At 35.3% G+C, this 27,128-nt stretch overlaps 1 protein-coding gene across 1 annotated transcript in view; it reads left to right on the plus strand.

Moving 5' to 3' along the window:
- col4a3 (collagen, type IV, alpha 3) overlaps window positions 1–27,128 on the plus strand; it is a 254,825-nt gene that overhangs the window by 67,796 nt on the left and 159,901 nt on the right. The window contains exon 2 of the mRNA XM_051923014.1: window positions 16,925–16,981. Coding sequence (XP_051778974.1) covers window positions 16,925–16,981 — 57 coding nt within the window. The remainder of the gene's footprint in view (window positions 1–16,924; window positions 16,982–27,128) is intronic.

The following is a 27,128-nucleotide window of genomic DNA, read 5'->3' on the forward strand; positions in this document are numbered from 1 at the left end:
GCATTGTCAGTTTGCAATGTTTGGATATCTCTTTATTATTTAATTTGCAAGACTGAAAATTCTTCCTCAGTAGGATTAGCCTCAGGTCATGACACCTGTGTTTCCTTTGTTCAAATGACAACTGACCTTAATGTGCAGGTTGAATTAATGGTCCTCAGTGAGGAAGGGGAGGGGGCTGAGAGGTGCGGATGTGACATCAGTCTTGTTTGGGCAGAATTCTTTCTTGACTGGCAAAAGGAACAGAAATATTGATAAAGTTTAAGTGCAAGTCTCTTCTTACAACCCCTTTGTACTCCATAAAGCTTTAACTTTTCTCTTCATTTTCATTTACTGTGTCCAACAGGAGCACATGCTACCTGGGTTTATGTTATTTTAGAAATGTAGCTCATACTTTGAGCCTGTATACTATGTACAGGTATATCCTTTCAGTAACCATGGTGGAAATATTAAGACATGAGAAATATAATACTAAAGAAAGGATATATTTACCTTGTGTAGCAGCTTTTACTCCTAGTGTAAATTTCAATTTATTTTTTTTCGGGGGGTTATAAATGCAGCTGAAGAGAAGCCATTCAAACAGTGCAGTGGTGTTTCAGTTTTTCATTGGGGTCTTTAACGGCTGCAATTCCATCTTTCAGTAGAGCGGAGACATGGTTCTTGACACAAAGTCAATGTCAAATCTGTATTGACAGGCATTTTGACTTCAAGGCATCTTATATATGCTCACTTTCCAGCAACCAATACCATGTATTGATGACTACCAAATTGGCATTATCAGTGAGATATTTGCATATACTATATATGGATTAGTCTCTCTAAGACCTCAATATAGCAGTTTATTTAATTATCTGCAATCAGTGCATCTGCTCTAACTACTTAAATTCCCTACCTGAAAGAACTATTCTTGCTTCAGTTAGAAAAATGTATATATGCTAAATATCAATAGGAGGTGAAAAGGACTGCCGTTAAGAAAGTTGATAACAAAGTGGCACAGGAGTTGCAGGTTTCTGATGTCTAAAGGAATAACTAAAGTAAGTTAACATTACTATCTAATTGGAAATGTAAATATCCATCCATTATCCAACCCGCTATAGCCTAACTACAGGGTCACAGGGGTCTGCTGGACCCAATCCCAGGGCACAAGGCAGGAAACAAACCCCAGGCAGGGCGCCAGCCCACCGCAGGGTGCACAGACACACCAAGCACAATTTAGAATCACCAATGCACCTAATCTGCATGTCTTTGGACTGTGGAAGGAAACCCACGCAGACACGGGGAGAACATGCAAACTCCACGCGGGGAGGACCCGGGAAGCGAACTTGGGTCTCCTAACTGCAAGGCAGCAGCGCTAACCACTGCGCCACCGAAATGTAAACATGCTATGCCAAAATATAGCTGCAGTATTTTAACTTATAGTAGATCTATAGACCGCAGTGCATATCTAAATTCTGTTTACTGCTGTTAGGCCATATAGTGATGCAATAGTCAAAATGACAGAAATATACCATAGCAGAGAGAAGCTTTTCTCAAACACACGAAACCAAGTACCTGCAGTAGTCTACATGTGTGTCTGTCTCTTCTGTCACCATGATCATTACAGTGTACAAAATAATCATTAAGCTTCAGTTACTTTGTGATACTGACATCCCAAATTGATAACAGCAAATGTACCTTTTTATTTTCTCTCATCTCCTGTTCAGTTTAGTTTTCTCTCTTCCTGTATTTCCATAGTTATTTTTTGAATGTTTTTCTAATACATCAACCCTAGCCATCTAAAGTGTACGGAGTGGAGGAAATTGGGGGCAAGTTTTTAAAAAGAAACCTTGTGGAGAGAGCCTTGTTGGCTTCTGATTTCATCACTGTTAATTACAAACTTTTCAACAAGTTTTTCCCCAGATGTGTATTCTCATTTGAGAATCACATCTAGTCCTGCAAGGCTAATTAGGTCCCAACATGAATGTGTAGGTAAATTTTGTTTTACTAGAATGGGGAGGTGGATGTTCACATAAGTGCACCTTGAGCAGGCTGGTACTATAGAGTTAGTTTTGGCTTTATTATTAGTACTTCACAATAGGTTCTTCAAACTTGTAAATGGCCTGAACTGGAATAAGTGAATTCATAAAATACATGGAAGAACAGAATGATGTGTTAATATAATAGACTAGCCAACTACGCCGCATAATTATGTATTGATGGGTGAACACTTCCTGAAAGACACAGTTGTCCAAATGGGGTGGGTTTGAGGATACGACTGTAATTGAATGAAAAGATGGAACTCTGGAGAGAGCAACGGTCCGTGACTGAAAACTGGGTTTGGCAGATATAGGCAGATGGTTTTGAAAGTGTGTCCCTGTGCTTTATTAATTGTCATTGCAAAGGCCAATCTATCAGGAAATTGTCTGCGTGTAAACGTAAAAGGCAAATTTGAATCTGATGGGGTCAGGGATTCTCTCTCACTCGCGCCTATGTGTGTGTGTCTCTCTCTCGCGTACCTGTGTGCTGTAAGTAAATGAAAAGATGGAACTCTGGAGAGAGCAACATACAATGTCCGTGACTGAAAACTGGTTTTGGCAGATACAGGCATATCTTTTTGAAAGTTTGTCCCTGCGCCTTATTAATTGTCATTGCAAAGGCCAATCTAACAGGAAATTGTCTGCATGTAAAAAGTAAAAGGCAAATTTGAATCTGATGGGGTCAGGGAAATCCGGGGAATATGGACAGTTTGTGAGATAGGAGCGGCGATTGTTTTACACTCCAGTACATTGCGGTGAATGCTGAGAACAGTCAGTCTAGTGCCTTTACAGAGACTTCTTGCTGGCATGAGGTTTCTGAGAAGCATGACGACTGAACCAATTTTAAGTTTGACTTTATGTGGAGGCATGCCAGTGGGAATAATGGCTGCCCGGCGGGTCATGGGAATAATGCCGCCAGATCGCCAGTCAGCATCGTTTATGGTCGGAACTACGACAGTATGTGATCTTCTTTGAACCTCTGACTTTCGTTCTTGATTAATGAAAACATTCTTGGCAAATGCTTTCGCTCTCGCACGAATTGTTGGCTCTGTAGTGCGTGTGCCATGGTCGGCTGCTTAGTGAATTGTTGGTGGGCGGGGCTCGGTCTTGCGTGCGACTTGCTTGCCATGGACTTAGTGAATTATATATATAGATAAACAGATTCCCTGAATATATGTTGAACTAGCTGTTAATTTTCTGAACTGTTTTTTATATTAAAGTGTCACAGAGAGGGAAAGCATACCAAAAGCTAGACACAAAGCAGGAACCAGCTCTGGACTGGACTGCTAGTCTATAACAGGGCACGCAAACAAATGCACCCACAACCAAACTACACTTGTTATTACAAGACCACATAATATTAATCACTAACTAACTTAACTTGTACAAAGAAAAACAAAAGAAAATTAATGCAAACACTGAACCCCATCCCCTTAAAGCTAACCACTGTGCCCACCCACCACTCCTGCATATAAAGCATATTTTAATTATCTTTACATTGCTTGTTAATGAAAGGCCTTTCTGTCTGTATTATTATGTTTATGTGAGTAAACTGACAAATTAGTGGTTTATACAGCTATAGTTTACTTGATATAGGTTTGGAACTGGAAGGCACTGCCAGCCAGTGGTATATGTTTGCATTTAATACATTCTTCTACTGAACTATTTTGCTTATTGGACACAGTTGATTTTAGAATTCAGATGATGTTTACATTTACCTTTACCTACTTTTTTGCCCTCTAATAACCCAACCTTCACAGATGTATTGTTTTTTATACTTGTATTGTTAGTTCAGCTATAGTCTATTCAATTCAGTTTATTTTTGTCTAGTGTCCTTCACTGCCACAGGAAATACAGATTTCTAATGTCTAAAGGAATAACTAAAGTAAGTTTAGGCTCATAGTGCTGTAATATTTCATAGGTAAATATAATTATAAGCTTTACAAAGAACCAATTACATAATGCATACACATAATGACACATTTGTTTAAACATAGTTAAACGTTTAAAAGTAGTTAAAAACTGATTAACATACTTATTAACATAGTAGAGCCCAGCAATATCTATCCATTAATTGTTGATCTGTGTCCATTTGAGAATAGAGGAGAGGGAGAAAAAAGTCCAGTTAGCAGCTTCCCTAAATAAAATAAGCCTCAGGTAGAGGTGGAGGGTTCCACAGTCAGCTATAGCAGACAAAGTCAAAAGGCAAAATCAGGCATAGTCATGGCCCTGGAAACATGATTTTGTATAATAGTAAATCAATTCATCAAAACAAATTAACAATAGCCGACTTTGTGTATATGATCAAAATGATACATGCTATCTCTAGATGAGAGGTACTTTTTTCTTAATGTATCCCCAATTGCTTACTCCAGCAACTGAAATATCCTGAAATATCACCATTTGTTCAGTCTTAAATTGTTACGTACTGAACCCTTATTTGGCAAAATTAAAAGTGAGATTTCTTTACCAACGTGAAGTACTGAGTTTAGTGATTTTAACAAGCGATTATGCAGGGTCAGATCTTTGTACAGCACCCTGGAGCACTTGCAGGTTAAGGGCCTTACTCCAGGGCCCAACAGAGTAGCATTCTTTCTGTCACTGCCAGGATTCGTTGGGTAACCAGCCCAGATCCTTTGGCCACAGATCCACCACTGTGTGGGTGGAGTGAGTGAGAAAGAGAACATTATCTATTAAAATGCTCTATTTTGCAAAAAAACATAGCTCTTGGTGTGTGGGTTCAAGGTACTCCCAATCCTGGAATGAATCAGCTCAAAGAGGTGGCAAGCAAGAGGTAGCTGTTTCCTTGGAGCAGTGGGAGTCTTTGCGTTGGAATGGGTGGTGGACACGGAAGGAAAGAATGCAAAATGGGAGTGAAGTGTTGCAACTGGACCACTATGAGACAGAATGGTGGAATTAAGATGCAGCTGAGCATGAGGAGTCTGGGGATGGCAGCTGTGTGAGGAACAGATGTAACAGTTTCTAAACTCTATTTATTTATTTCTCTTGCATACATCCTGACAGCTTCACACATACTGCACAGGTTGAGAACAGCTACTTTAGTTTATAACTACACTGATATAGTACTACATTTATGTAACAAATGAAGAACATATTGAGCTACCTGCATGTTCATTTTAAAACAATGTGAGGCCATTTTAAGCACAATCTTAAGATTGTAATTGATTTTTTTATGAATGTCAAGTTCTCTATGACTGATGAGTCTTCCAATGCATAGCTTGATTGGTCCCTGATTCACAGTTTGAAAACTACTGACCTAGGCCAGCTAACTGACCACTTCCTTGTTGGCATTCTACAGTAAAGTCTATGCTTTGTCATTTAATATAACAACAGAATTTTTTCCATCCATGGCACCCAGTATCATATACATCTTTCCAAGGGCAGGGAAATAGCTTGTAGGTACAGCAGTGGCACCAAGTGGCCTAGCAGAACACCATTCTTAATTATTTTATTACTTATATTTGTATAAAAATGACTAACAGAGGGGTGACACGGTGACATAGTGGGTAGTGCTGCTGCCTCGCAGTTGGGGGACCTGGATTTGCTTCCCGGGTCCTCCCTGCGTGGTGTTTGCATGTTCTCCCCGTGTCTGCGTGGGTTTCCTCTGGGCGCTCCGGTTTCCTCCCACAGTCCAAAGACATGCAGGTTAGGTGGATTGGCGATTCTAAATTGGCCCTAGTGTGTGCTTGGTGTGTGGGTGTGTTTGTGTGTGTCCTGTGGTGGGTTGGCACCCTGCCCGGGATTGGTTCCTGCCTTGTGCCCTGTGTTGGCTGGGATTGGCTCCAGCAGACTCCCGTGACCCTGTGTTCGGATTCAGCGGGTTGGAAAATGGATGGATGGATGTTTGTAGATATTGTTCATTGTAGTTCAGAATTTCAATGTGTTAATTTGGCAACTATTCTAAACATAAATCTAGGATTATTTCTGTTGTCATCTAATTTTTTAGAATATTAGTTAGAGCGAGCCATAAGGAGAGTTTTTCTGTATCTTTTAACACAGTCTGTCCATACAACAAATCTACAGTTAGGAAGACCTGTAGCTTTGATGCTTTCCACCTACATTCTAGTGTTTGGCATTCTAATTTAAAGAGCTCAAGTACTCTAATTAAACTAAAGTTATCTTTTATGTGTTTTAATCACTTTTGTTTAAAGGGGAATGTCTGTATTCAAGGTCTCTTTTTCAAAGCCATATTATAATTATACATCAGCTGATCTACGTCATTTTAAATAATTACAGTTTACTTTCTCAAAATACCTACAAATGTTGGTGCAAATTTATAATCCAGAAAGACTGTCCTTAAATCAAACATAATAATCAGAGATATGAGTAACTTAATTTAGTGTAGTAATAGTTACATTTTGAATCTCAACTCTGTAAATAACAGTTATATCTAATGTATGATTTTGAGCTGGGCCATTGACAATTTGGAAAACTTCATTTTGTTTAACGGTTAAGTAAAACATTTGCTAAAATCCCCTCATCAACACTACCTGATTATAATTCAGGCTGGCAAATTTAATCATGAAAAATAAATATGGCCTTGGTTCCAGTATGTGAGCCCACCCCATGCAATCCCAGTGATGATGAGTAGCTGTTCTCTCAAAGACCAGCAAATATGGTTTATTCTCATAATCAGGATGGAGAGGCAGCAGAACCTGAGATGGTCCTAAATGGAGGACCTGTTGGAGATTGACACAAGCTTGACCACGTACCTCCACCTCGGTGAGCTGGGTTCTCTGTGCTCCCACCTGAACTTTAAGTGACAGTATTTCCTCCGCCATGGTCTGGAGGATTGTAGAGACATCTTGTCACTCAGTTATCATCCCACTTTGATCCTTCCGACTCCACCACTGTAATAAGAGACAAGAGGGATTAAAGAGTTTTGGGGCACCTTGAAGGCCGACCAGTCTGTTGCAATACCGAAAAAATGAAAGAAAATGCATGTTAACAACGCAATTGTGTTGTTCCGACTTATTTAATCAGGTGGACTACCCAAGATGGTGGTTCTTCCAGTTAGGATGGATTCTGGGAGGAAGAGGCAGGTCCAGGTGGTCGGACTCTGGAAGAGATGTCATAAGTGGAAAGGTGTCAGTCTTCCTTTCTGCAGAGGGAGGAGAAGAGAGATTGTTATTAAATAGTGCCACCTCATGTCTTGGTGGATTATTGCAATCACTTAAGCCCATAAGCTGTTCCGCTAGCGCACACGTGTGACACAGTTAATGAAGCAGCTATGTTGAAATGGACATTGGAAATAGTGGAACACTGAGGTGAAAGGCAGTGTTTTACTATGGTTGCTGTTATGTAAGAATGTAAATAGATTGTGATTACTTGTAAAGATTTTTTTTTTGTACATTAAAAAAGAAGATGATGAGTCTTCCTTGTTGTGGTTGAATTCTTTAAAAGTGGAATGTATTTTAAATGCAAGAGGCAGAGAAGTGATGAGCAGAAGCCTCTTTCTGAAAATGACTTCAAATACCTCTTGTAGAGTTTATTCAATAGGTAAGTAGAACATCTTTGAACCATTACAGGAAGTTAGGTATAAATTATTCGTTGAATTCGTCTTTATACTGAAAATTAAACAATCTCACTCACATCTTGTTTCTTAATCATTAACAATAGCATACAGATTTTGTGGGGTAGAATAATATCTGGATTTTTTTGTTTATTTAATTTTACATTATTTTAAAAAATGTTTTCTTTAATTCAAATATTGTATTTACATAGAAAATTTAACTATTGTCAGTACTTAAAGAAATCTATCACATTTGTGTGTATGTGTGTGTGCGTGTGTTAAGTGTTAACATTTGTGATGCACCATCTATTGGAAAATATTTTGTCATGCATTTAGTAATAAAATGCAGTACCTTTTCCTTTCCAATAGATGACAGGTTGAAATCTTTAGCACTGCTGCTAAGAATTGTATAGCAAAAGCTATATAATTGCAGCAACAGTCAAACTGATATTATAACTTAAACATAGAAAAACAGAAAACATTAATACATATGTATAATATAAGCTGATATCTATACGTCCAACAGTTATTTAGTGTTAACATTTGTGATATACCATCTATTGAAATGTAATTTGTAAAGGATGTAGTAATAAAATTCATTGCATTTTTATTCATATCCTTTTATGCTGCTTAGGAATATAGGCGGGATAAATTACAGGTCGGATAAAAAAACACATTTCCATATAAGATCACTAGGCTATGGCTGGGATAGGACACTTATTAGTTTGCCAGACAATTTTTCTGTCATATTTTGGGACAAAACAAAAGATCCTCTCCAGATAGGCTGAAGATTATCCTCTTAAAAAATCCAGGCCAGTCCCAAAAATCATCCCAATTATTAACAAATGCTATGCTTTTATTTAAACCGCAGTAAAAGGATCACAGTCTGTTACAGACCACATCCACTTTGTATAATCTTGGTAAGGGGCCATGCACCATTAAGTTCCAACATTTCTTTAGTGGAACAAAAATATTTAATATCGTAAATTAAAACAAATCAGTATTTTTAGTGCCAACCTGTAAGAAGAAGGTGGATTCTTCATTGTCAACCAGGAAGTTCAATTTTGCTTTAATGTCAGATACCTTTTCCATTGGGAGGAATTTTACTTTTACTGCTTTGTTGACAGCATTAGGAACTGCAACATTCAGCACTATTAAACTGCAAATTTTGAACAATTTCTTGTACTCGGCCTCAGCAGACATACTGCTGAGTGCTGAGTACCAGTTCTGGTGACCTTGGTGCTGAGGGACTAAATTTTGATTTCTTAGACCCCTGTCTCACTGTTGCTGAATTGGTGCTGCTAATTGTTGGCAGTGCACTGACTACAGTGGTCCCTGGATAGATTGAAGCCAAATTAGAAATGTGAACTGTCCAAATAAACCAAGCAAACCCAATTATCTCTTTGCCTAATCACTGTATCTAATGATACTATACATGTATCTGGATATCTACATTTAGAAACATTTTCAGTTTGACAGCTATTTTAAAAAAGTCAGCTCCATTTATCCAGGTTGTTCTAATGCAAGCAGTTTTAATGGATGAACATTTCCACTTAGTATAGATAGCAGTGCATTTCTGATTTTTTTTTGATGGCAGCTGGTTTGCTCTTCCTAAATGTTTTTTATTCTGTTACAGAAAGGAGGTTCCTCTGATGTAGATTTTGATTAATAGCTATTATATCTTTAAGTTTCAAAGTCTGTTATGGCACTTATATCAAGTAATGTACATACGGTATTTTGGCACCATGATCTTGAGTGTTTAAAGGAAAGCATAAGCAAAATAGAAAGGCTTGAAATCTAGTATACATTAAGTACAGAAGGTTTTGGTCCTGAACCTATTTATTAACATTAGAAAAAATACTTTTCTCATTATTAGTTAGCAACTGTAGTACTAGGGTGTTGTACCGTGTTAGCCATTATGAATGTAGAGAAAAGCTAAGCAAAATGACACCTTTTATTGGCTAACTAAAAAGATTACAATATGCAAGCTTTCGAGGCTGCAATGTATAGTATGATTATTAGCAAATGTTTTCTAATCCTGATCTTTTTTTCTATACAGTTTATATTAGTAATGTGTGGTTTAAGTTTGTTATGAATCTTAAATGTTTGAATATGACCCATAAATTATGCTGCAAACTGCTTATTTTTATGTGCATAATATATCATGTTGTGTTTGCTGTATTGTATACTGAACCTGTTTGACATCCCCATCTAATGACGTGGCTTACACAGTAAAATGTTGGTTACAGGAAATAAGACTAAAAGAAAAAGTGTTTGCAGTAATTTTTTTTGTCGTCACTGTACTGTAGATGTTATTTGTAATGTCATTTCTGGAGGCCTACTTTTGTGGAAGTTATTGAAAAGTGTACAGTACCATGGGAACTTAGTCAGTGGGTCTGATTAAAATTTGCATGGGCTGCTGAATTTCAATACTCCTTTTCAACTTTTTGCAAATGTAGGTCACAGATACTTAATTCTTCATAATGCCAAAATGTTGCTGTGCAAGCTTTTAGAGGCTTCATATTAGCAGTTACTGTACATGTCCAAGATATGCTGAAAACTGTCTTGAGTATGTTGTTTCTATGGAGTAGTCAAAGTATCCTGCTTTTCCTACTTAAATATTGTATTGATTCTGCTGAAATCTGTGTAGTAATGCAGTGATAGCTGTGTGTACATTTTATTCAAGATGAATATCAGAGTGCCAGTGTTGGTATAACCAAGACCAAAAGTGTAGTATTGTTGCATTTACCTGATATTACCCTTCTAGCTTTGCTTGACTATGGTATGCAGCAGACTCTGCAATGACTGCTACTTTTTTACTGTACACTTGAGCATCACATATCATCAGCCTGACCTCTAATATCAAAGTGATAACAAATATCAATGGAAGAGGTGTTCAGGTGTAGTAAATTTGAAATCCTGCCCATAAATAAAGGTAATATTGGGGAGTGTCAGATTGCTGAATGGATTCATGCGGTATTGGCATCTGTTGGCATGTCCAGTTATCTTTAGAGGTTAAGCTGAAGTTGCTGGTTGATCTAGTATATGCCCCCATTCTCAGCTATACAGTAGTCATAGGCTCAGAGTAGTCACTAGGAGTAGGAGCTTAAGGATACTTAAGGAAGGAATGAAGTCTCTTTTTAGTATTGCTTAATATGAAGCAGAGTTTCTTATCCTTTAGTGTAATAGGGGTCCAAGTCCATCCATCCATTATCCAACTCGCTATATCCTAACTACAGGGTCACGGGGGTATGCTGGAGCCAATCCCAGCCAACACAGAGTGCAAGGCAGGAACCAAACCCCGGGCAGGGTGCCAGCCCACCGCAGAGAAAAAGAATAACACACGCACACCACAATTTAGAATTGCCAATGCACCTAACCTGCATGTATTTGGACTGTGGGAGGAAACCAATGCAGACACAGGGAGGACCCGGGAAGCGAACCCGGGTCTCCTAACTGCGAGGCAGCAGCACTACCCACTGTGCCACCCAGGGGTCCAAGTGGGATAGTTAATATATTTCATATGAATGTACCCTGGTAGAGTATACTTGGATAACACTATGCAAAAGTCTTGGTTTATTCCTGAAGAGTGACAGTATAGTTAAATCCATATGTTTAGACAGTGACACAATTTTTATAATTTTGGCTCTTTGCACCTCCACAATGTATTTGAATTTAAGCAATCATTAATTATGTGATTGAAGTGTAGACTATCACGTTTAATATAAGGGGTTTACCAAAAATATAGTATGAGCTGTTTAGGAATGATAGGCATTTTTATACTTGGTCCCCCTGTTTTCAGGGGCTCAAAAGTATTTAAACAAACTAACATAATCATAAATATAATGATCATTTTCAATATTTGGTTGAAAATCATTTGCAGTCGATGATTGCCTGAATGCTGGAACCCATGGCCATCTCCAATTACTGCGTTTCAACTCTAGTGATGCTTTGCCAGACCTTCAGTTGCTGCTTGTCATCAGTTGTGTCTTCAACAAGTGAAATGCATGTCCAATTGGTTTGAGGTCAATTGATTGACTTGGCCATTGAAGAATATCGCACTACTTTCTGTTGAAAAGGACTTGGTGTTTTCACAGTATGTTTTGTTCATCTGTACTGTGAAGCGTCGTCCTATCAGTTTTGCAGCATTTTGCAGAATCTGAGCAAACTGTATAGCCCTATACACTTCAGAATTCATCCTGCTACTTCTGCCAGCAGTCATATTATCAATAAACACTAGTAACTGACTTCCATTCACAGTCATGTATGATCATGCCATAAAACTACGTCTACCATGTTTCACAGATGATGTGGTATTCATCGGTTCATGAACTATTTCTACTTTTCTCCATACTCTTGGTTTCCTTTGTCCAAAGAAAATAGTTCCAGAATTGGACAAGCCTTTAAAAAATGCTTTCTGGCAAAGTCTAATCTGTCCTTCCCATGCTTGAGGTTTACCAGAGGACAGAATTCTGCAGTCATCCGGCACAGTTGTCTTCAGTGGTTTTCCAGACCTTCTGATGTTGCTGAGTTCACCAGTGTGTTCCTTCTTTTTAAGAATGTACCAAATGGTAGACTTGACCACCCCTCATGTTTCTGCTGTCTCTTTAAAGAGTTTGCTTTGTTTTCTCAGCCTAATGATAGATTGTTTTTACTTGGATGGACAGCTAGCTCTTAGAACCTCATATTGAGAGTTGACAGTGACACCTTCCAAATGCAAATTCCAAACTTGGAATCAATTCCAGAACTTTTACCTGCTTAATAATTAATGAAATAATGAGGGAACTGCTCCCACCTGGCTATGGAACAGCTTGTTAGTCAAATTTCCAAATACATTTGAGCCCCTGGAACCTATCCAGAAAAATGGCTGTCATCCTAAACAGCTCATACTATATTTTTGATAAACCCCTTAAATTAAAGCTTAAAGTTTATACTTCAATCACACAATGATTGCTTAATTTCAAACCAATGCTGGCATACAGACGCAAAATTATGAAAATTGTGTCACTGTCCAAATACGTACAGACCTAACTATATTTCCAAGATGGCTTAAGAGAGCCTGGGGATATCAAAAATAGTTCTGCAATGTGTTCCTGGATAAGAGAAGCTAGGTCTAGCATCTATCCTCTTAGACTTTCACAATGAAAATGGTTAAATTAAATATTTGCTAAATTACTTTTTAACTGATTATTTGTTGGCAAGATGTATGGATTTGCTTTTGACCCACTTACTTTCTTGGAGTGAAATGCAATAATGCTACAATCTAGAAGAAAGTTTAAGTTTAATGCATCTCCATTATCTCTTCAAAATTGAGCATCTGCCTACAACAGTGACCCTTATATGTCAGGAGTTTTTGTCATATTTTTTTTATTTATAATTACAATAGTGAAGATCTGAATGCTGCCATTAGTACAATATGTGGATTCAAAGAAATTTTCCCTCCCACTAACACATACATTGAATTTGTTTGTATAGCTTCATACTTTACATTTTCCATTCAAGAAAAACATTTTGGGGATGATCATACTCTATGAGGTATGTTATAAGAATTTAATTGATAGTGCATATGATGTCCATTTATTCATTTCTGAACTTTATTTCCATCGTAGTGCTGTGAGAAATATATACATACATCTTTATCAGCATCCATAAGCCATCACTCAGTAAAGACAGGACAGAAGTTCAGCACAAGGCATACTCATGCATATGTTAACTGTCAGCTGTACTGGTGCAGTTTAAGATTTTCATATTAATCCTTTCATATGATACCTTTCAGATTTGAGTGAGACCAGAGTATTCATAGGAAGCCCATGCAAACATGTTTTCCATATGCAATCTCACATCATGTGACTAGGCCAGGAACTGATTTTACGTCTCTTTAACTAAAAGATGATATTGCTAACCTATGTGTACCAGTCCCAACCTGCGTAAATGTGTTATTTATAATTGTCTACTGTTTAGTAGCATATGATTAATCTAGTGTTTACTGTGATAATGCTTTAGTTTTGAGCTAATATATTTTTAACATTCTTTTGACAGGAACTTATTCTAAAGCTTTTCAAACATTTTCTCTTGGTGAAATAGGTTGCACCATTTCACATATGGTATTTTTGGAATGTCCATGTGTTTCATGCATATGCAGTGTTATGTTTGAACTGGATTCAGGAAGATTCGAAAGCTGAATGTACAAGAAAAAAGCCCCATTATTTTCAAAAAGTAAACAATAATTGTCTATATCTCTCAGTATATTTATTTCCTTTACCTAATTTGAAAGCTTAATTAATCATTTTATATGGCAGCTTACAGTTTGCCTACAATGAATGCTGGCAACATACATTAGTTTTGACGACTTAGTTATTTCTATTTTTAAACTGAGTATCCCATGCTTTTATCACTAGATATTTTGTGAAGCATTATATAATAATTCACAAAACTTTAAAAGAATGTGCAATGAACTGCACAAATTTTGACACTATTTTAAGCCTGAAAATAATATTTGTGTCTTCATTATTGTGTGTAGCATGCTTTATACAGTCCTCTGAGTTGTATAATATAGAAACTCTAGTCAAGTTTTTTTGTTTTGTTTGTTTTGTTTTGTTTTTTTTTTCATTCCCTCAGGCTGCATTTCTCTGCTCAAAGTTAATTGCAATATGTAATTGCAAGGTTGTTATGTGTCTATTAAAGTTTATTTTTTAATTTGTCTATTTAATTTGTTAGGAGCAACTTCTTCAAAGATCTCTTTGTACAGTATAAGGCAAATTCAATTTTGCTGTGTCACTTTTTCTGATTGACATTACAATAAGGGCAGATAATCATCATTTCAGTACACATATCCAATTGTTTTATGCTCAGTAAAAATAATATAAAAGATTTTTTGTAAAGTGACTGGTCTTTCTTTTTCTTTTACTTATGATACAGTCAAGTATTTCTCTATAAAGTTATCTCATGTGAATGACCAATTTTTGCTCTCTAGACGTTCAGCCTCAGCTTTAACTACATGCAGCATACAATAAAGCAAGATAGCAATATATATTTAGTATATGAACTTATAGTATAAAGCAGGGTTTGATAGTCAATCCCTTTACATACAGAACACTGACATGTCATTCAGCAGATTGTAATTCTGCCAAAAACAACATATGTAAAATTCTGCTTGTAACAGTGAAAATGAAACTGTAATAACTTTGCCAAAAAGATAGCTCATAATGAAATATGATTAGAAGTACTACATTTTCTAAGTATCATATCCTTGATATTGGAGTATTTAACAGAATATAGTATTGTGTACCATGCTGATAAAAGTAATTTGAGACAGTGTTAAAACATAAAGAGAGAATTATTCCCAAATATTTTCTGTGATCACTACAAAAATAACATAAAGATACAAAACAGATCAGATGGTTGAAGAAATGTAAATACAAAAAGCTAATCTAACAGCTCCCAGACCTGTCTCTAATATAACTGTAGATTACACTGACACAGAGAGTACATTAGTGAAGTGTGGAAACCTAAACAAGCAGGAGGAAAATATGTATTTTAGATAAAAATATAATTTTGTCTCCGCACACTCAGACAAGTGTCCTTAGTTATACTACGCACCATCTGGTATGTGATTCTAAACCCAAGGTTTTTCCTCTGGACTTTTGATGTACTTTCTTAGGTCAACTTTGCTGTCTATTTTTGCAAAATTTCTTTTTGTGTGTTCTCCTTGCAGCGGTTGAACAGATTTGTCAATTATTATGAGTTATTTGTAGAATGTAGATTTCCTATTTTTATGCTGATCAATGTCAACAAATCTCACTTAATTACATAAGGAGGAGCAAATACCTTTTTTTACAACAGTTTTAAGTAGAGCCAATTGTGTAACAATACACAGTATACAGATTGCACTGAGTCTCCTTTGTAGTCTACAAGTATTAATATTTATTACAGACTGTGCTGTTTTCCACATTAAAACCTCCTTTAGTAAATTGTTGTGACTAAATTTACACTAGTGATATTAATGATCAATCTGAGTATGTGTTAGGTATTTTGAAAATATTCCAGTAAAGTATATATAACTAAGTATTTACAATAAATGGCAGTAAATCAGAGATCACTTACTAAAAAGCTACATTTCTTGCTGTGGTAAAAGCAGAAGTAATGGTATTAGTATACTTTACTTTGCTCTCTCTGTCAGGACTCACACATATTTATACAGCAGCACAGTCTGCATGTTTGCTTTCAGAATACACAGAATTACTATCCACATTGTTAGAAAAGAAGATACAACCTAGGTTGAAATTTTACTGTGAAAGATGAGTAGGAAAATGTTAACTGCCTATTTCTTTACCTCTGTTATTATTTTGTACATTTTATATTAAATACTGAGTGAATTTAAACTCCTTTAATTGTAATAGTGAAGATTTTACACCATGGAAAGTTAAACTTCATTTATCAGCAGGGCCTATGACTAAAATACAAGGAGTAGCCACAATATAGCTTTGGTGAAGCTTAATAAAAAGAAAGTGAATGATCATAATCGGTTCCAGAAAATCCTTGATATAAATTCTGCTAAACTTTTGAAGAAAGAGCAAAAAATAACAGTCATGTGCTTAAAGACGTATTATTACAATTGAAAAAATATTCATACACATACATGCATAACAGAAAAACATTGTGACTAAAATTCTCATGGAAGAGTTTTGAATCTGTAAATTGCACTGAAGTGTTACAAGGTGTCACAAAGAATACACTTTACTTGGTAGGTAATACAGTATATTCATTATAATTTGTAGATTGGTGGACAAAAAATTAATAATGCAAATGTGGCATCATTGCCATACTGTATAACGCTTATGAAAAAGTCACTGGCCAACAGCTATGGTTTTATGTGAATAAAAGAAGAAAAGTTGCATTTATTAATTTTAAAATGCTGTTTTGTTATGCTTAATTCATAATAATGAACCAACAACATCACCATGTAAAAATGTAAATGTTTTTTTTCTCAATACAGTATTAGAAAATAAAAATGTCTGCTTTATATATGATAATTATAGCTGTAACATGTATTCTAGTCATATCATATATGTAGTTGGACTTAGTAGTCTAATGTAATGTTTCTGTCTTCCATAAGTGAAAAATTGAGCCACATGAAAAAAGCTTGCATTTTGCAATACCCTAATTGAGTTTGTGTTTATAGTTTTTTAATGTGTATAAAGAGATTATGTATGAAGTCACTTTTTGAAATTTAGGTTAATTTGTTGGATTTTTAATGGAATATAAAACTTTAATTATTGTATTTTTCTATTTTTTTGTATTTTTCTATTTTTTTATAGCTTGAGGGTCTCATGAGAACTAGCATAGCCTCACTAGATTGTTTCTTTTTGCTCTCTTCTAGGACTGTACATGCACAGGTAAATCCCGTTGTCACTGTGAAGGAATCAAGGGAAGCATGGTAAGATCTTTTTTTTACTCTAATTATTTGTACAATTTGCCTGAGTTATTAGCTGACTTTTTCAACTCCTCAACATTCAGTCTTAGTATAATCTGATAATTGCAGGGTTCCTGTGCTGCCTCTTTATGTAGAATTAACTGCAATGATGTGACAAAACACTTCAGTACAAAGCTATGTATCTTTTTAGGAATGCTGGACAGCCCCTGAAAAGAAATGTCATCCACAAATGGGCCCACCCCTTTCTAACAACAGTAACTTACTGTTATCATCAACATGGTTATGTTCTCTGTTTTGTTAGGATTCTAAGCTAAACCGCCTTTTGAAATGAGACAGGTTAGCGTATAGCTAATACCAAAAACATAATAAAAGTTAGAAATGAAGCATGAGTCAGACAAAGCTGCCTTTAATTTAAAGGGTAAAATAGGACCAACTCTAAAGGGAACAAAATAATTGGCTTTGGCTACATTATATAACATGACATAAAAATACATCCGGCAGAATAGTGGCTAGATAAATGACAATGTGCCTCTCACATCTTGTTACTTTGCAAAATAATGACTTTCGTAGTAAGCTCTAGACGATATTTCTTCAGTACTGACTAGAAAGAGTAAACTGTAATGAAAAGCACAATTGAAAACAGAAGCTAACACTGGATAATAACAGACTTATTTTGGTTTATTTTCAGGAAGATGGATGAATGGATGTTTGATATAAGCATATCCACAGCAGCATGTTCCCCCTAATGGATCTTTGTTTTGTTTTGATTTTGTATACATTTGCAAGTCATTTACTAGACAAAAAAGTGTTGAAGATTCAACTAACAATGAAAAAGTCAGTGTTTAAATGAGTCATGATTAAATATTTTGTTTTGCTTTTACATATAGCTGGCTTTCTCTTGAGAGTATGCTTTACCATTAGAGGTATTGTAGTTGTTGAACATTGTTCAATTTCAAAGAAGCCTTCAATATCTACAATCCTTACCAAATGCTGCTGTTTGTAGACTCTGTGGGAGCCTCTCAAACTGCATTTTTTCCAACCAATTCATAGTTGGTGATGAATTGTAACTGAAAATTAAACATCAAATAACATTTAACTCCCTACCATCCATCCACTTTCTAAACCTGCTTTTTTCTGAAGGGCTTTAAAGTTCTGTTCTTTATCACACTCGGTAGTAAAGTATTCATTGTGTCTGTGGTCCTCTGTGTGAAGAACAACTTTCAAACCTTTGCGTGAAATTTGTCCATAATTAATTTCCATCTGTGACCATATTCATTTTGAAGTAGCAGCTCTGATCAACCATACTAATTCTCTTCATGATTTTAAACACAGTTGTCTTTCCTCTTAATCATCCTATGCTTAAACTGAAAAGGGTTATTTTCTTGAGTCTTTCCTCATAGCTCATACAGTACCTCTCAGTCCTGGAATCAACCTACTCACTCTTCTCTGGACTTTCTCTAGTGTTGCTTTGTACTTTCTTGCTTACTATTGCATTATATAGCTTAAGCATAACCTCTTTTTATTTGTACGCTACACATTGTTCTATATAAGTTGATATCCTATAAGCATTCCTAATTACTTCTGGACACTGCCTGGGTGTAGACAGTGATGAGTCCATTATGACGCCTAGGTCCTTCTCATAAGGCGTGCTTTCATGTTTCAAATCTCCCACTGCGTATTCTGATATAACATTTTTACTTCCTATGTGTAATGCTTTACATTTATTTACTTTAAATTTCACCTGCATTCTATTCCCTCTGTAATTTATTTTAATGTCTCATTTTTGTTTACTGTGACTCCATTTTCTGTACTACTATTTTGAATGTTTACTAGGATTTTTCCACATGATCACAATCATCACCATTTTGTCATTATACCTTCTGGTATAAATATTGCATAGTATCACTCAGTCGATTTCCCCTATAACAGAAAATTCTTATTGTTAGACTTATTTAAAGAGATAAGCTGCCAGACTTTGTTTCAGTTTCGACCTTTCTTTTGTTTTTGACTTTCCTACTTAATTTGCACCTTAATTTGACACTTTGGTATTGTTTTGATTTTTGGTCTCAACCTTGGCATGTCTCTGACAATGATCTCTCCTTCCTCCATAATGTGATCATCTCTTGGTCCTTATCTTTGTGCTCACAGTGCTGCTCTTAATAATATTTACCTCTCTGAGCATATACTGTACTTTTGTTACTTCATCATAGAATTACATCATATTAGTGAAACACAATCCAAACCCTTGCTTTTACTAATACACAATACCTGATCTTACCATGTAATGCTCTATTATTTCCCTTAATAATTGCTTGCATTGTTTTACTCATAAGGCATCTCAGACTTTACACAGGCCAATGGCAGCCCAACGGCTCCAGCTTCAGGGGGCCACCCCTTTTGGTTCAATGTAGAAATGGAACAGTCAACATAAGACAATAACACACAATGATAAATAGATATCTCAATACTGATGAAAGATTCATAAAATGAAAAAGGAAACGATATAAAATCAAATTCAGTCAGTCAGTTATTTTCCAACCCAAAAAACAACAACAAAATAAAAACAATACAGAATAAAGCAATACACAGTGTGTTTGCAAAACTATAGTACAGTAACCCAGCTTTCTAGTTTGTTGATCAGTATGGTATGGTCAGCATTGTCAACCATGGAGATAAAATCACACTAAGAGATTTTACCTCATTTAAAACCTTGATCATTTTGAAAAACAACTTTTTCAGTTATTATAGGTTTGATTGATATGAGCCTATGATTATGAATTATATCTTGGTTAGTCTTTTTCAAAAGAACCTTTGGGAAAGTGCCAGATAAAAGTGAAATTATTACCTATCTGAAGTATTCTATGCCTGTTGCTATGCAAATAAAAACTTAAGGAAAAAGTAGTGGGCATAATGTCTGGATAGCAGGTAAAATGTCTCAAGTGTGACACAATTTGCATAAGCATTTTAAAATAAAATTAAAGATTTTCATTCACATTAGTTCTAATAAGATTATGAGTGATTTATGTTTAATGTTAGTTTGACAAAGGAAACGACGTATTGCAAAGAAATTGTCTGGCCATTGTTACTGTTGGATTTGCCAACGTATCAATCATCACAAATAAAGAAAATGCATTTTTTGACTTTATTAATGATGTCTGAGAAAAAAGACTGTCCTGCATTTCTTAGTTCTAAGTTATACAGGTTAGTCTGTCTTTATAGATGTCATAGTGAATTTGGGGATTGATTTTTTTGTCATCTGCAGTTAGCTTTCGGGCATTCTCATTTAAAGTTTTTAACTGATGGTATATTTTTTTATTTTAGTACTTTTTACTTTACCAAAAATTATGTTTACCTTAACAGGTGCAGTTCTGTCAATAACATTTGAAATTTTAAGATTGAAATTATAAACCATATCACTAACAGAAATGGAAGTGAAAGTGGGTGTTAAAGGAATGCCTCAGAAAATACAGCACTAGTGTTCTGATTAATATACCTCTTTGTACTTATATCTGATCTTGAGTGGATATTAACCCCAACAATCATATCAAAGATAATACATCTTGCCTGAAGAAGGGGCCTGAGTTGCCTCGAAAGTTTGCATATTAGAATTTTTCTAGTTGTCATTTTGGTTAACACCCAAGTACTAAAGAAAATACAGAAATGATTTGTTAAAGCAATATCAAACACTGTAACCTTGGAATTATATAAATGCTTGGATATATATGTTCAGATCCAATGTTTGTGTCCTTTACTGTGGGTAGCTTCATTTAATGCTGAAACAGTCCAAAGTTATCTAAAATAAACACACTCTTTAGTACCATTGTAATTGGGGTTACTAATATGAATGTTAAAATCACCAGCAGTAGTAAAATTAGGTCAAGTCAATAAAGATAATAGACAGTCATGTCATGAAAGAAATTAGCAGAGTATCTTGTGGCCTGTAGATATTTAATAACAACAAATGACATCTGCTTACACCATAGACCATTATTAAATAAGACTGGTCCTCTATCTCTGTTTGTGTTTGCCCTGGTTTAATTTACAAAATTAAAATTAGAAGGGCTTGAGAAAGTAAAAACTGCTACGATATTATTTTGGTCTATGCAATTTTCAGTAAACACATAAAGTTAAGTTTGTGAAAGTCAATAAAATCATTAATTAAAAATGATTTGCCTACTAAAGACCTTTTATTTACTAAAGCCAGAGTGTGTTGTAAGTGGTTTCTGAAATATAGTATATCTATCTTGATGATAAGTTTATTTTTAATTTGAAAAGTTTGCAGATTAAATTAAGGGTGCTTGCTGGCTGTTCTGAAAAGAACAACAATATGGGAGGTCAGAGGCTTCACTATCTGCTAGGATAGAGATTATGTCCGATACTAACAAGGCAAGGAGATTATTAAGACAATGGTCAATGCCTAGTGTAAGAGATATCATATGCAAAATTAGGATAAGGGCAGAGACCATTCATATGTCATATTATTCTGTCTTATAGGGACTGATTTTCCATCGCCAGGTTAAGGGGAGAATAGTATGGAGGAATGGGGAAAGCATGCACTCTTTATGTTCCTGATTTTGAAAGAAAGATGGTAAAAGCATAGACAAAGTGAGTGTTCAATGAATGCGTTCATACATAATTTGGGTGAATACCACCAGGTTTAAAGAAATTTCTTCACTGACAGAATAGTACAAAATATTGGATGTATTTCACCAGATCAGCAGTACAAGTATAAAGCTTAACACCTGTTTAAATGTTAGACTGTGGCCTAAAATTAATTCTTGCATATTCCTAATTACCTCAAACAAGTACATAAAATAATTCCTTAAAAATTCTGCCCCATATTGCTTCATAGAAAAATTTTTAGAAGTAAAAATGACATCCATTTTGCATTAAGCTTAGTGAAAGGATCTATGTTAACTGCTCGTTTATCTGTTTAATACTATAATTGGGAATAGAAATGTTTATTGTTAGTTTTCTCCTAATAATTCTAGTCTTGTAATCACCGGAGAGTGTGGCTTACATATCAACAAAAGAAGTAGTAATAGTTTAGTCATTAGCATTAGTCACGCAGCTAGTGGAGCAACCAAAACTTTCTAAGTGTTCCTTAGCATTAACTCTGTGGCTTCCAGAAGAACTTGTCTTACAGGCCGTAACCAACATTAACAAGACCACTACTATCAGTAGGCTTTCTAAGCCTATGTCACATTATGCAACTTTTCCAGCGACTTTCAGTCATAGCCTTCATTTATATAATCTTAGCGAGTCTGAGGTATTTGGTGGCACACTCCTGTGAAGCCTGGTGCCTTAGTGTTACATAGTCAGGGACTGAGACCAACTGGTCTGCGACTTACTACAATAAAATCAAACATGTGAATTTGTCTTTAGTCAGAGGGACAGGCTGCATGAGAGCCGACAAAACAATGAAGTACAATGCATAGAAAGTAGTGATGTGGAAAAAGGGATACAGGTGTTTTGGATCTCAGAGATAAAAGAGAAACTCGTCTGTCTGATTTCTGTTGTTTTACCAACTAAAACAGAATGGTCTATGACTGTAGCTGAATTCACTGCAGCTGTTAACCCTTCATTAGGCACGGCTTCATTAGGCAGTACGCTGGCTGTAGATGTCAAACAGAAGAGAATCTCCTCTGTCTGATGTCTTGTATTTCACATACCATAACAGTAGTGAAAAGTCAAGCAAAATGACACCTTTTATTGGCTAACTAAAAAAATTGCAATATGCAAGCTTTCGAGGCAACTCAGGCCCCTTCTTCAGGCAAGATGTAATGATTAATTACAACTTGCCTGAAGAAGGGGCCTGAGTTGCCTCAAAAGATTGCATATTGTAGTCTTTTTAGTTAGCTAATAAAAGGTGTCATTTTGCTTGACTTTTCACTACATTCATAATGGCTAACACTGTACAACACCCTAGTACTACAGACATACCATAACAGAATGGAAAAAAGAAATAAAGAGCCAAGGCTGCTGCTGATCTCACCGTAGCATTTAACTCTTCCAACACTGCCAGCTCCATCAGCCAGCATGCTATTGGCTGTCAGAAAAAGGAGTGAGTATGACTATGCTGGGAGATCAGTGCTTGTTCAGTAAATGTGACATGTGCTGCTATTTTTATTGTGTAATCTGACATGGAGCAGCGACAAGATCAGAAACTGCGGTCAGCAGTTCTGACATACCCTACAACAAAACGTTGTATAATGTGACTTTGGCTTAATACAGCAGGCTCACAGTTATCAATTTTTATTTTCATTTTGTTCACCCAACATATTATAACTGTTGTCTAGGTGAAGTTCTGTCAGAGTAATTTAATCAGCCTTCCTCTTGGCGTTTTTAATTTTACTGCTGCAGTAAACATCTGTCCAGTATATGCAGGGAGTGGAGGCCTTCAGTTTAGCGTCCTTATTAGTCTAAAATGCTGACTTAGATTTGCAGGATGGTAATGAAGCCTCCAAAGTCAGGTCTGCCATAACTGGATTTAGCTATGGCAGAGTGTCAACTTCGCTTATAAATTAAAGAGACTGATTGTTAACATAGGATCTATCATCATCATCTTTACCTTGTCCAGTGTATTGATTTTTTTAAGTTCCCATATCTCTGAGGTCAATTTATTTATCTTCTTGTTTATCTTCCTGTAGCCCGAGAAAGATTTCATATCTTTTTCCAATTCAAATTCTGAAGTACTTTTTCTGAGTTAAATTTTGAATGTACAAGATTTTTATTATTTTACACCCTGACTTACTCTGAGCTATTTTAATTTTTATTCATGTCATTATTTGTTTATTTTGTTTGTTTGTTTTTGGTGCTCACTGCTATTTTGTGGTTCTCTCATCTGAGATGCATTGTTCAGTTGCTAAAGGCGTGTCCCCAGATGTCATGACCTGTGATGTCACACATGCAATACTTTATAACTTGAAATCAGTGGTCACTTCTAAATGTTTGTGGATAGAAGTTTAGAAAGTCTCTTGCTCTATTATTCTTTCTTCTGCTGGTTCCAGAATATACTGCTTGTGCCTTCCAACTACAATTATAGTTTAACAATAGGGTCTGAGGCCTTGATTCCTTGATTTCCAGGTTTTGACTTTGGCCTGTTTCTAGTTTTTCATTTCAGCGCCTGATCCTTTTATCAAAATTCTTTCATGCCTGTTCTCAGCCAGGCATAACAAAAATTTAGATGAAAACCGATACTCATCCTAAGATCAAAATCATTTTGAAAGACTTTAAATAAATAAAAACCAAACAGCAGATATTACTACAGCAATTACATTATGGTACAGTGTAATATAGAAAATATTGTGGGATAAGTGAAGGTGATGGCAGCATTAAGAAACGTTGTTAGATGAAATACATAGTTACAGTAAGGTTAAGCTCTGCTGAGAGAGCCTGACATTTTAAAAAGATAGTTGAATATATTGTGGTCAACTGGGTCATTTACACATATCTTGTTTTAAACTACTGACTAAACAACAGCCCTGTTAGACATGACAGGCATCCATACCCTTTTTGAAATGTACTTTTGACACCTGTCAATATTAATGAATTAAAACTAACAGCAGTGGCAGACTCGGGAACAGCCAAAATTTGTATTTTTTTTAACAGTAAATGACCTAAACATAACTTACTTGCCTTTAAAAGTTCACCCAATGATTGGGAAACCAATAGGTTCAGGCTTGGGAGAATGTATTACCCCCTTAATTGTAATACAAGTTGGAGTTCTGCAAGAAGAATAATGTTCTTTTTAATTTCAAGTCCATATATTGATTGGAGAAACAAAGAAATAATAATGTGCAGCCCAGCTGGGGCTCTTTTATTCTTTGTTGAGAAAAAGGATGGTGGGTTATGTCCATGAATTGACTACAGAGACTTAAATTATTCACTCACTCTCATGTCATCATTACTAAATCAAATAACAGGTTCCACAATATTCACTAAATTAGATCTTCACAGTGCTTACAATCCAATAAATATTAGGGAAGTAATGCCCTATGAATTATGTAACACACTAACAGTCTATCAAAATTTCATGAATGACATACTGTATTTCAAGACCTACTTGGTATGTAGGAATGGAAATTCCCTTAGAGTATGAAACGAGTACAACAGTTTGTGAAGTTTGCTGATTACTATTGGTGATTCATAAAGAATTTATTGTTTTTCCCATCACATTTTTAACTGGAATATTTCATGCAAAGTGCTGCTGGACTTCTGAAGCCCAAGAGGTTTTTTCATACATTAAAGTGCTTATTCACTTTTCCACCTGTTCTATTTTGTCCACATACTACACCACCATTTGTAGCAGAAATACATGCATTAAGTGTAGGCTGAGATGCAATCCTGTCACAAAAATTTCCAGACACAAAAAGCTGAACCCTTGTGCATTCTTTTCTAAGAAACCTTCTACTGCAGAATATAATTATGATGTGAGTAACAAGAGAGGCTATAAAATTGGCATTGGAGGAGTGGTGTCCATTATTTGATAGATATTAAAACAGCTAAACAACTAAATGCTTGATAGGCTAGGTTTATTTATTTATTTTTTTATTTTACCCATGTGAATCTGCTGATGTTCCTGAAAAAAATTAGCACAAATTAATTGCTTTTGTAACTTCTTTTGATAGTTTTGGTTCAGGTACCTAATGGTAAAATATATGTACTTCAGGATGTAGAGAATACATTACATTAGAGAAAACATACATTAGAAATATTATAGTAGTTTTTGTTTGGAAAATATGGCTATTTATATTTGTAATAATGTTATGGCTTGTGATGTTTGTGCTAAAGTAAAGCCAGCACCTGCGTTACTAACTGGGTTATTGCTGCCACTTGTTCCAGCTACAAAACCTTGGGAATCCATTTGTATGGATTTTATCACCAACCTTCCACCTTCCCAACAATTCACCCAGAATCAAACTGACAGACTGAAAGAGTGAATAGAAATCTGGAGAAATTTCTTCATTGTTCTGTAGATACTTTTAAAGACAGTTGGAATCCAGTGTTACCATAAGCAGAATCTGCATGTTATGTTCTGTACCATTCTTCAGTAAAGATGTCTCCCTTCAAATGTTTGTATGGGTTTAAACTGGGGATATCACAATACCAGAATTTTTTTATTTGATACCAATGCCAGTTAAATTTAATGATAGTTCATAAAATATTTGATACCACGTTAAAACAAGTTACATTCAGTGGCTTTTTTATTAAAAGTACCTTCATTATTCAATTGAACAATATTGCGCCTTCTGTAATAGCATATAAAATGTATAAAACTAACAGTAACAACACCTTTAAAATAATGTTATATCCAATCAAGTAGTTACCCAACCATCATTTAAATAAATTAGTAATGCCTTACATAAATACAAAATACAATGCCGGGTTTAAATTTTAATTTGTGATAGACATTGTGTATTTCCCATGTGTAACAACAAATGGGGAGAATGTTACAATCTTAAGTAAATTACAGCATAGGGTTTATTAAAGATGCCATCATCATAGACTACCATGCTTTTAAAATCTGTTCCATAATTGTTATTATGAGATTTGTAAGATTTACATATATTTGCATCCATAATTGGTTCAAAAACTTACTATAGAATAATATTTAACGAATGAGTGAGAGAAATTAATTCAATTTTTAAATCTCACGAAATTCAATTGTCTTAATTTAACAAATTTTACCTTTTTTTTTTTTTTTTTTTTTTTACATTTGTCTAAACTTTTTTCCTATGTGAAATGAAATATATTAGTTTTACATTAATCCATTGTTTTGGAACTCCTGTGAAACAGCCTTTGTTGTGTTGCTTCCTACGTGTTTTCTGTAACTGTCAAGATTTTGTTATGACTTAGCTTGTGTACTAAATTAGAATTACAATATTAACAGGACTGATATTACCTGGTAGACTTTATTACACTCAGCAATGTATCTTTCATATATTTGACATATGTGATTTTAATACATTCATCAGATTTTAGGGTTTATACCAATGAACATTATTTTGGCTTCAAAACTAATGACACGAATATATCAGTTGTATATTCATATTTAGCAATGAAGTATGGTGTTCTGCCATTCCTGCTAACATAATCATATTCCTTTTTTATCGAAGTGCAGCCAAATGAGTTGAATGGGCTGTGACTG

Source organism: Erpetoichthys calabaricus, chromosome 2 (assembly GCF_900747795.2).
Source record: "Erpetoichthys calabaricus chromosome 2, fErpCal1.3, whole genome shotgun sequence".
Taxonomy (NCBI): Eukaryota; Metazoa; Chordata; class Cladistia; order Polypteriformes; family Polypteridae; genus Erpetoichthys; species Erpetoichthys calabaricus.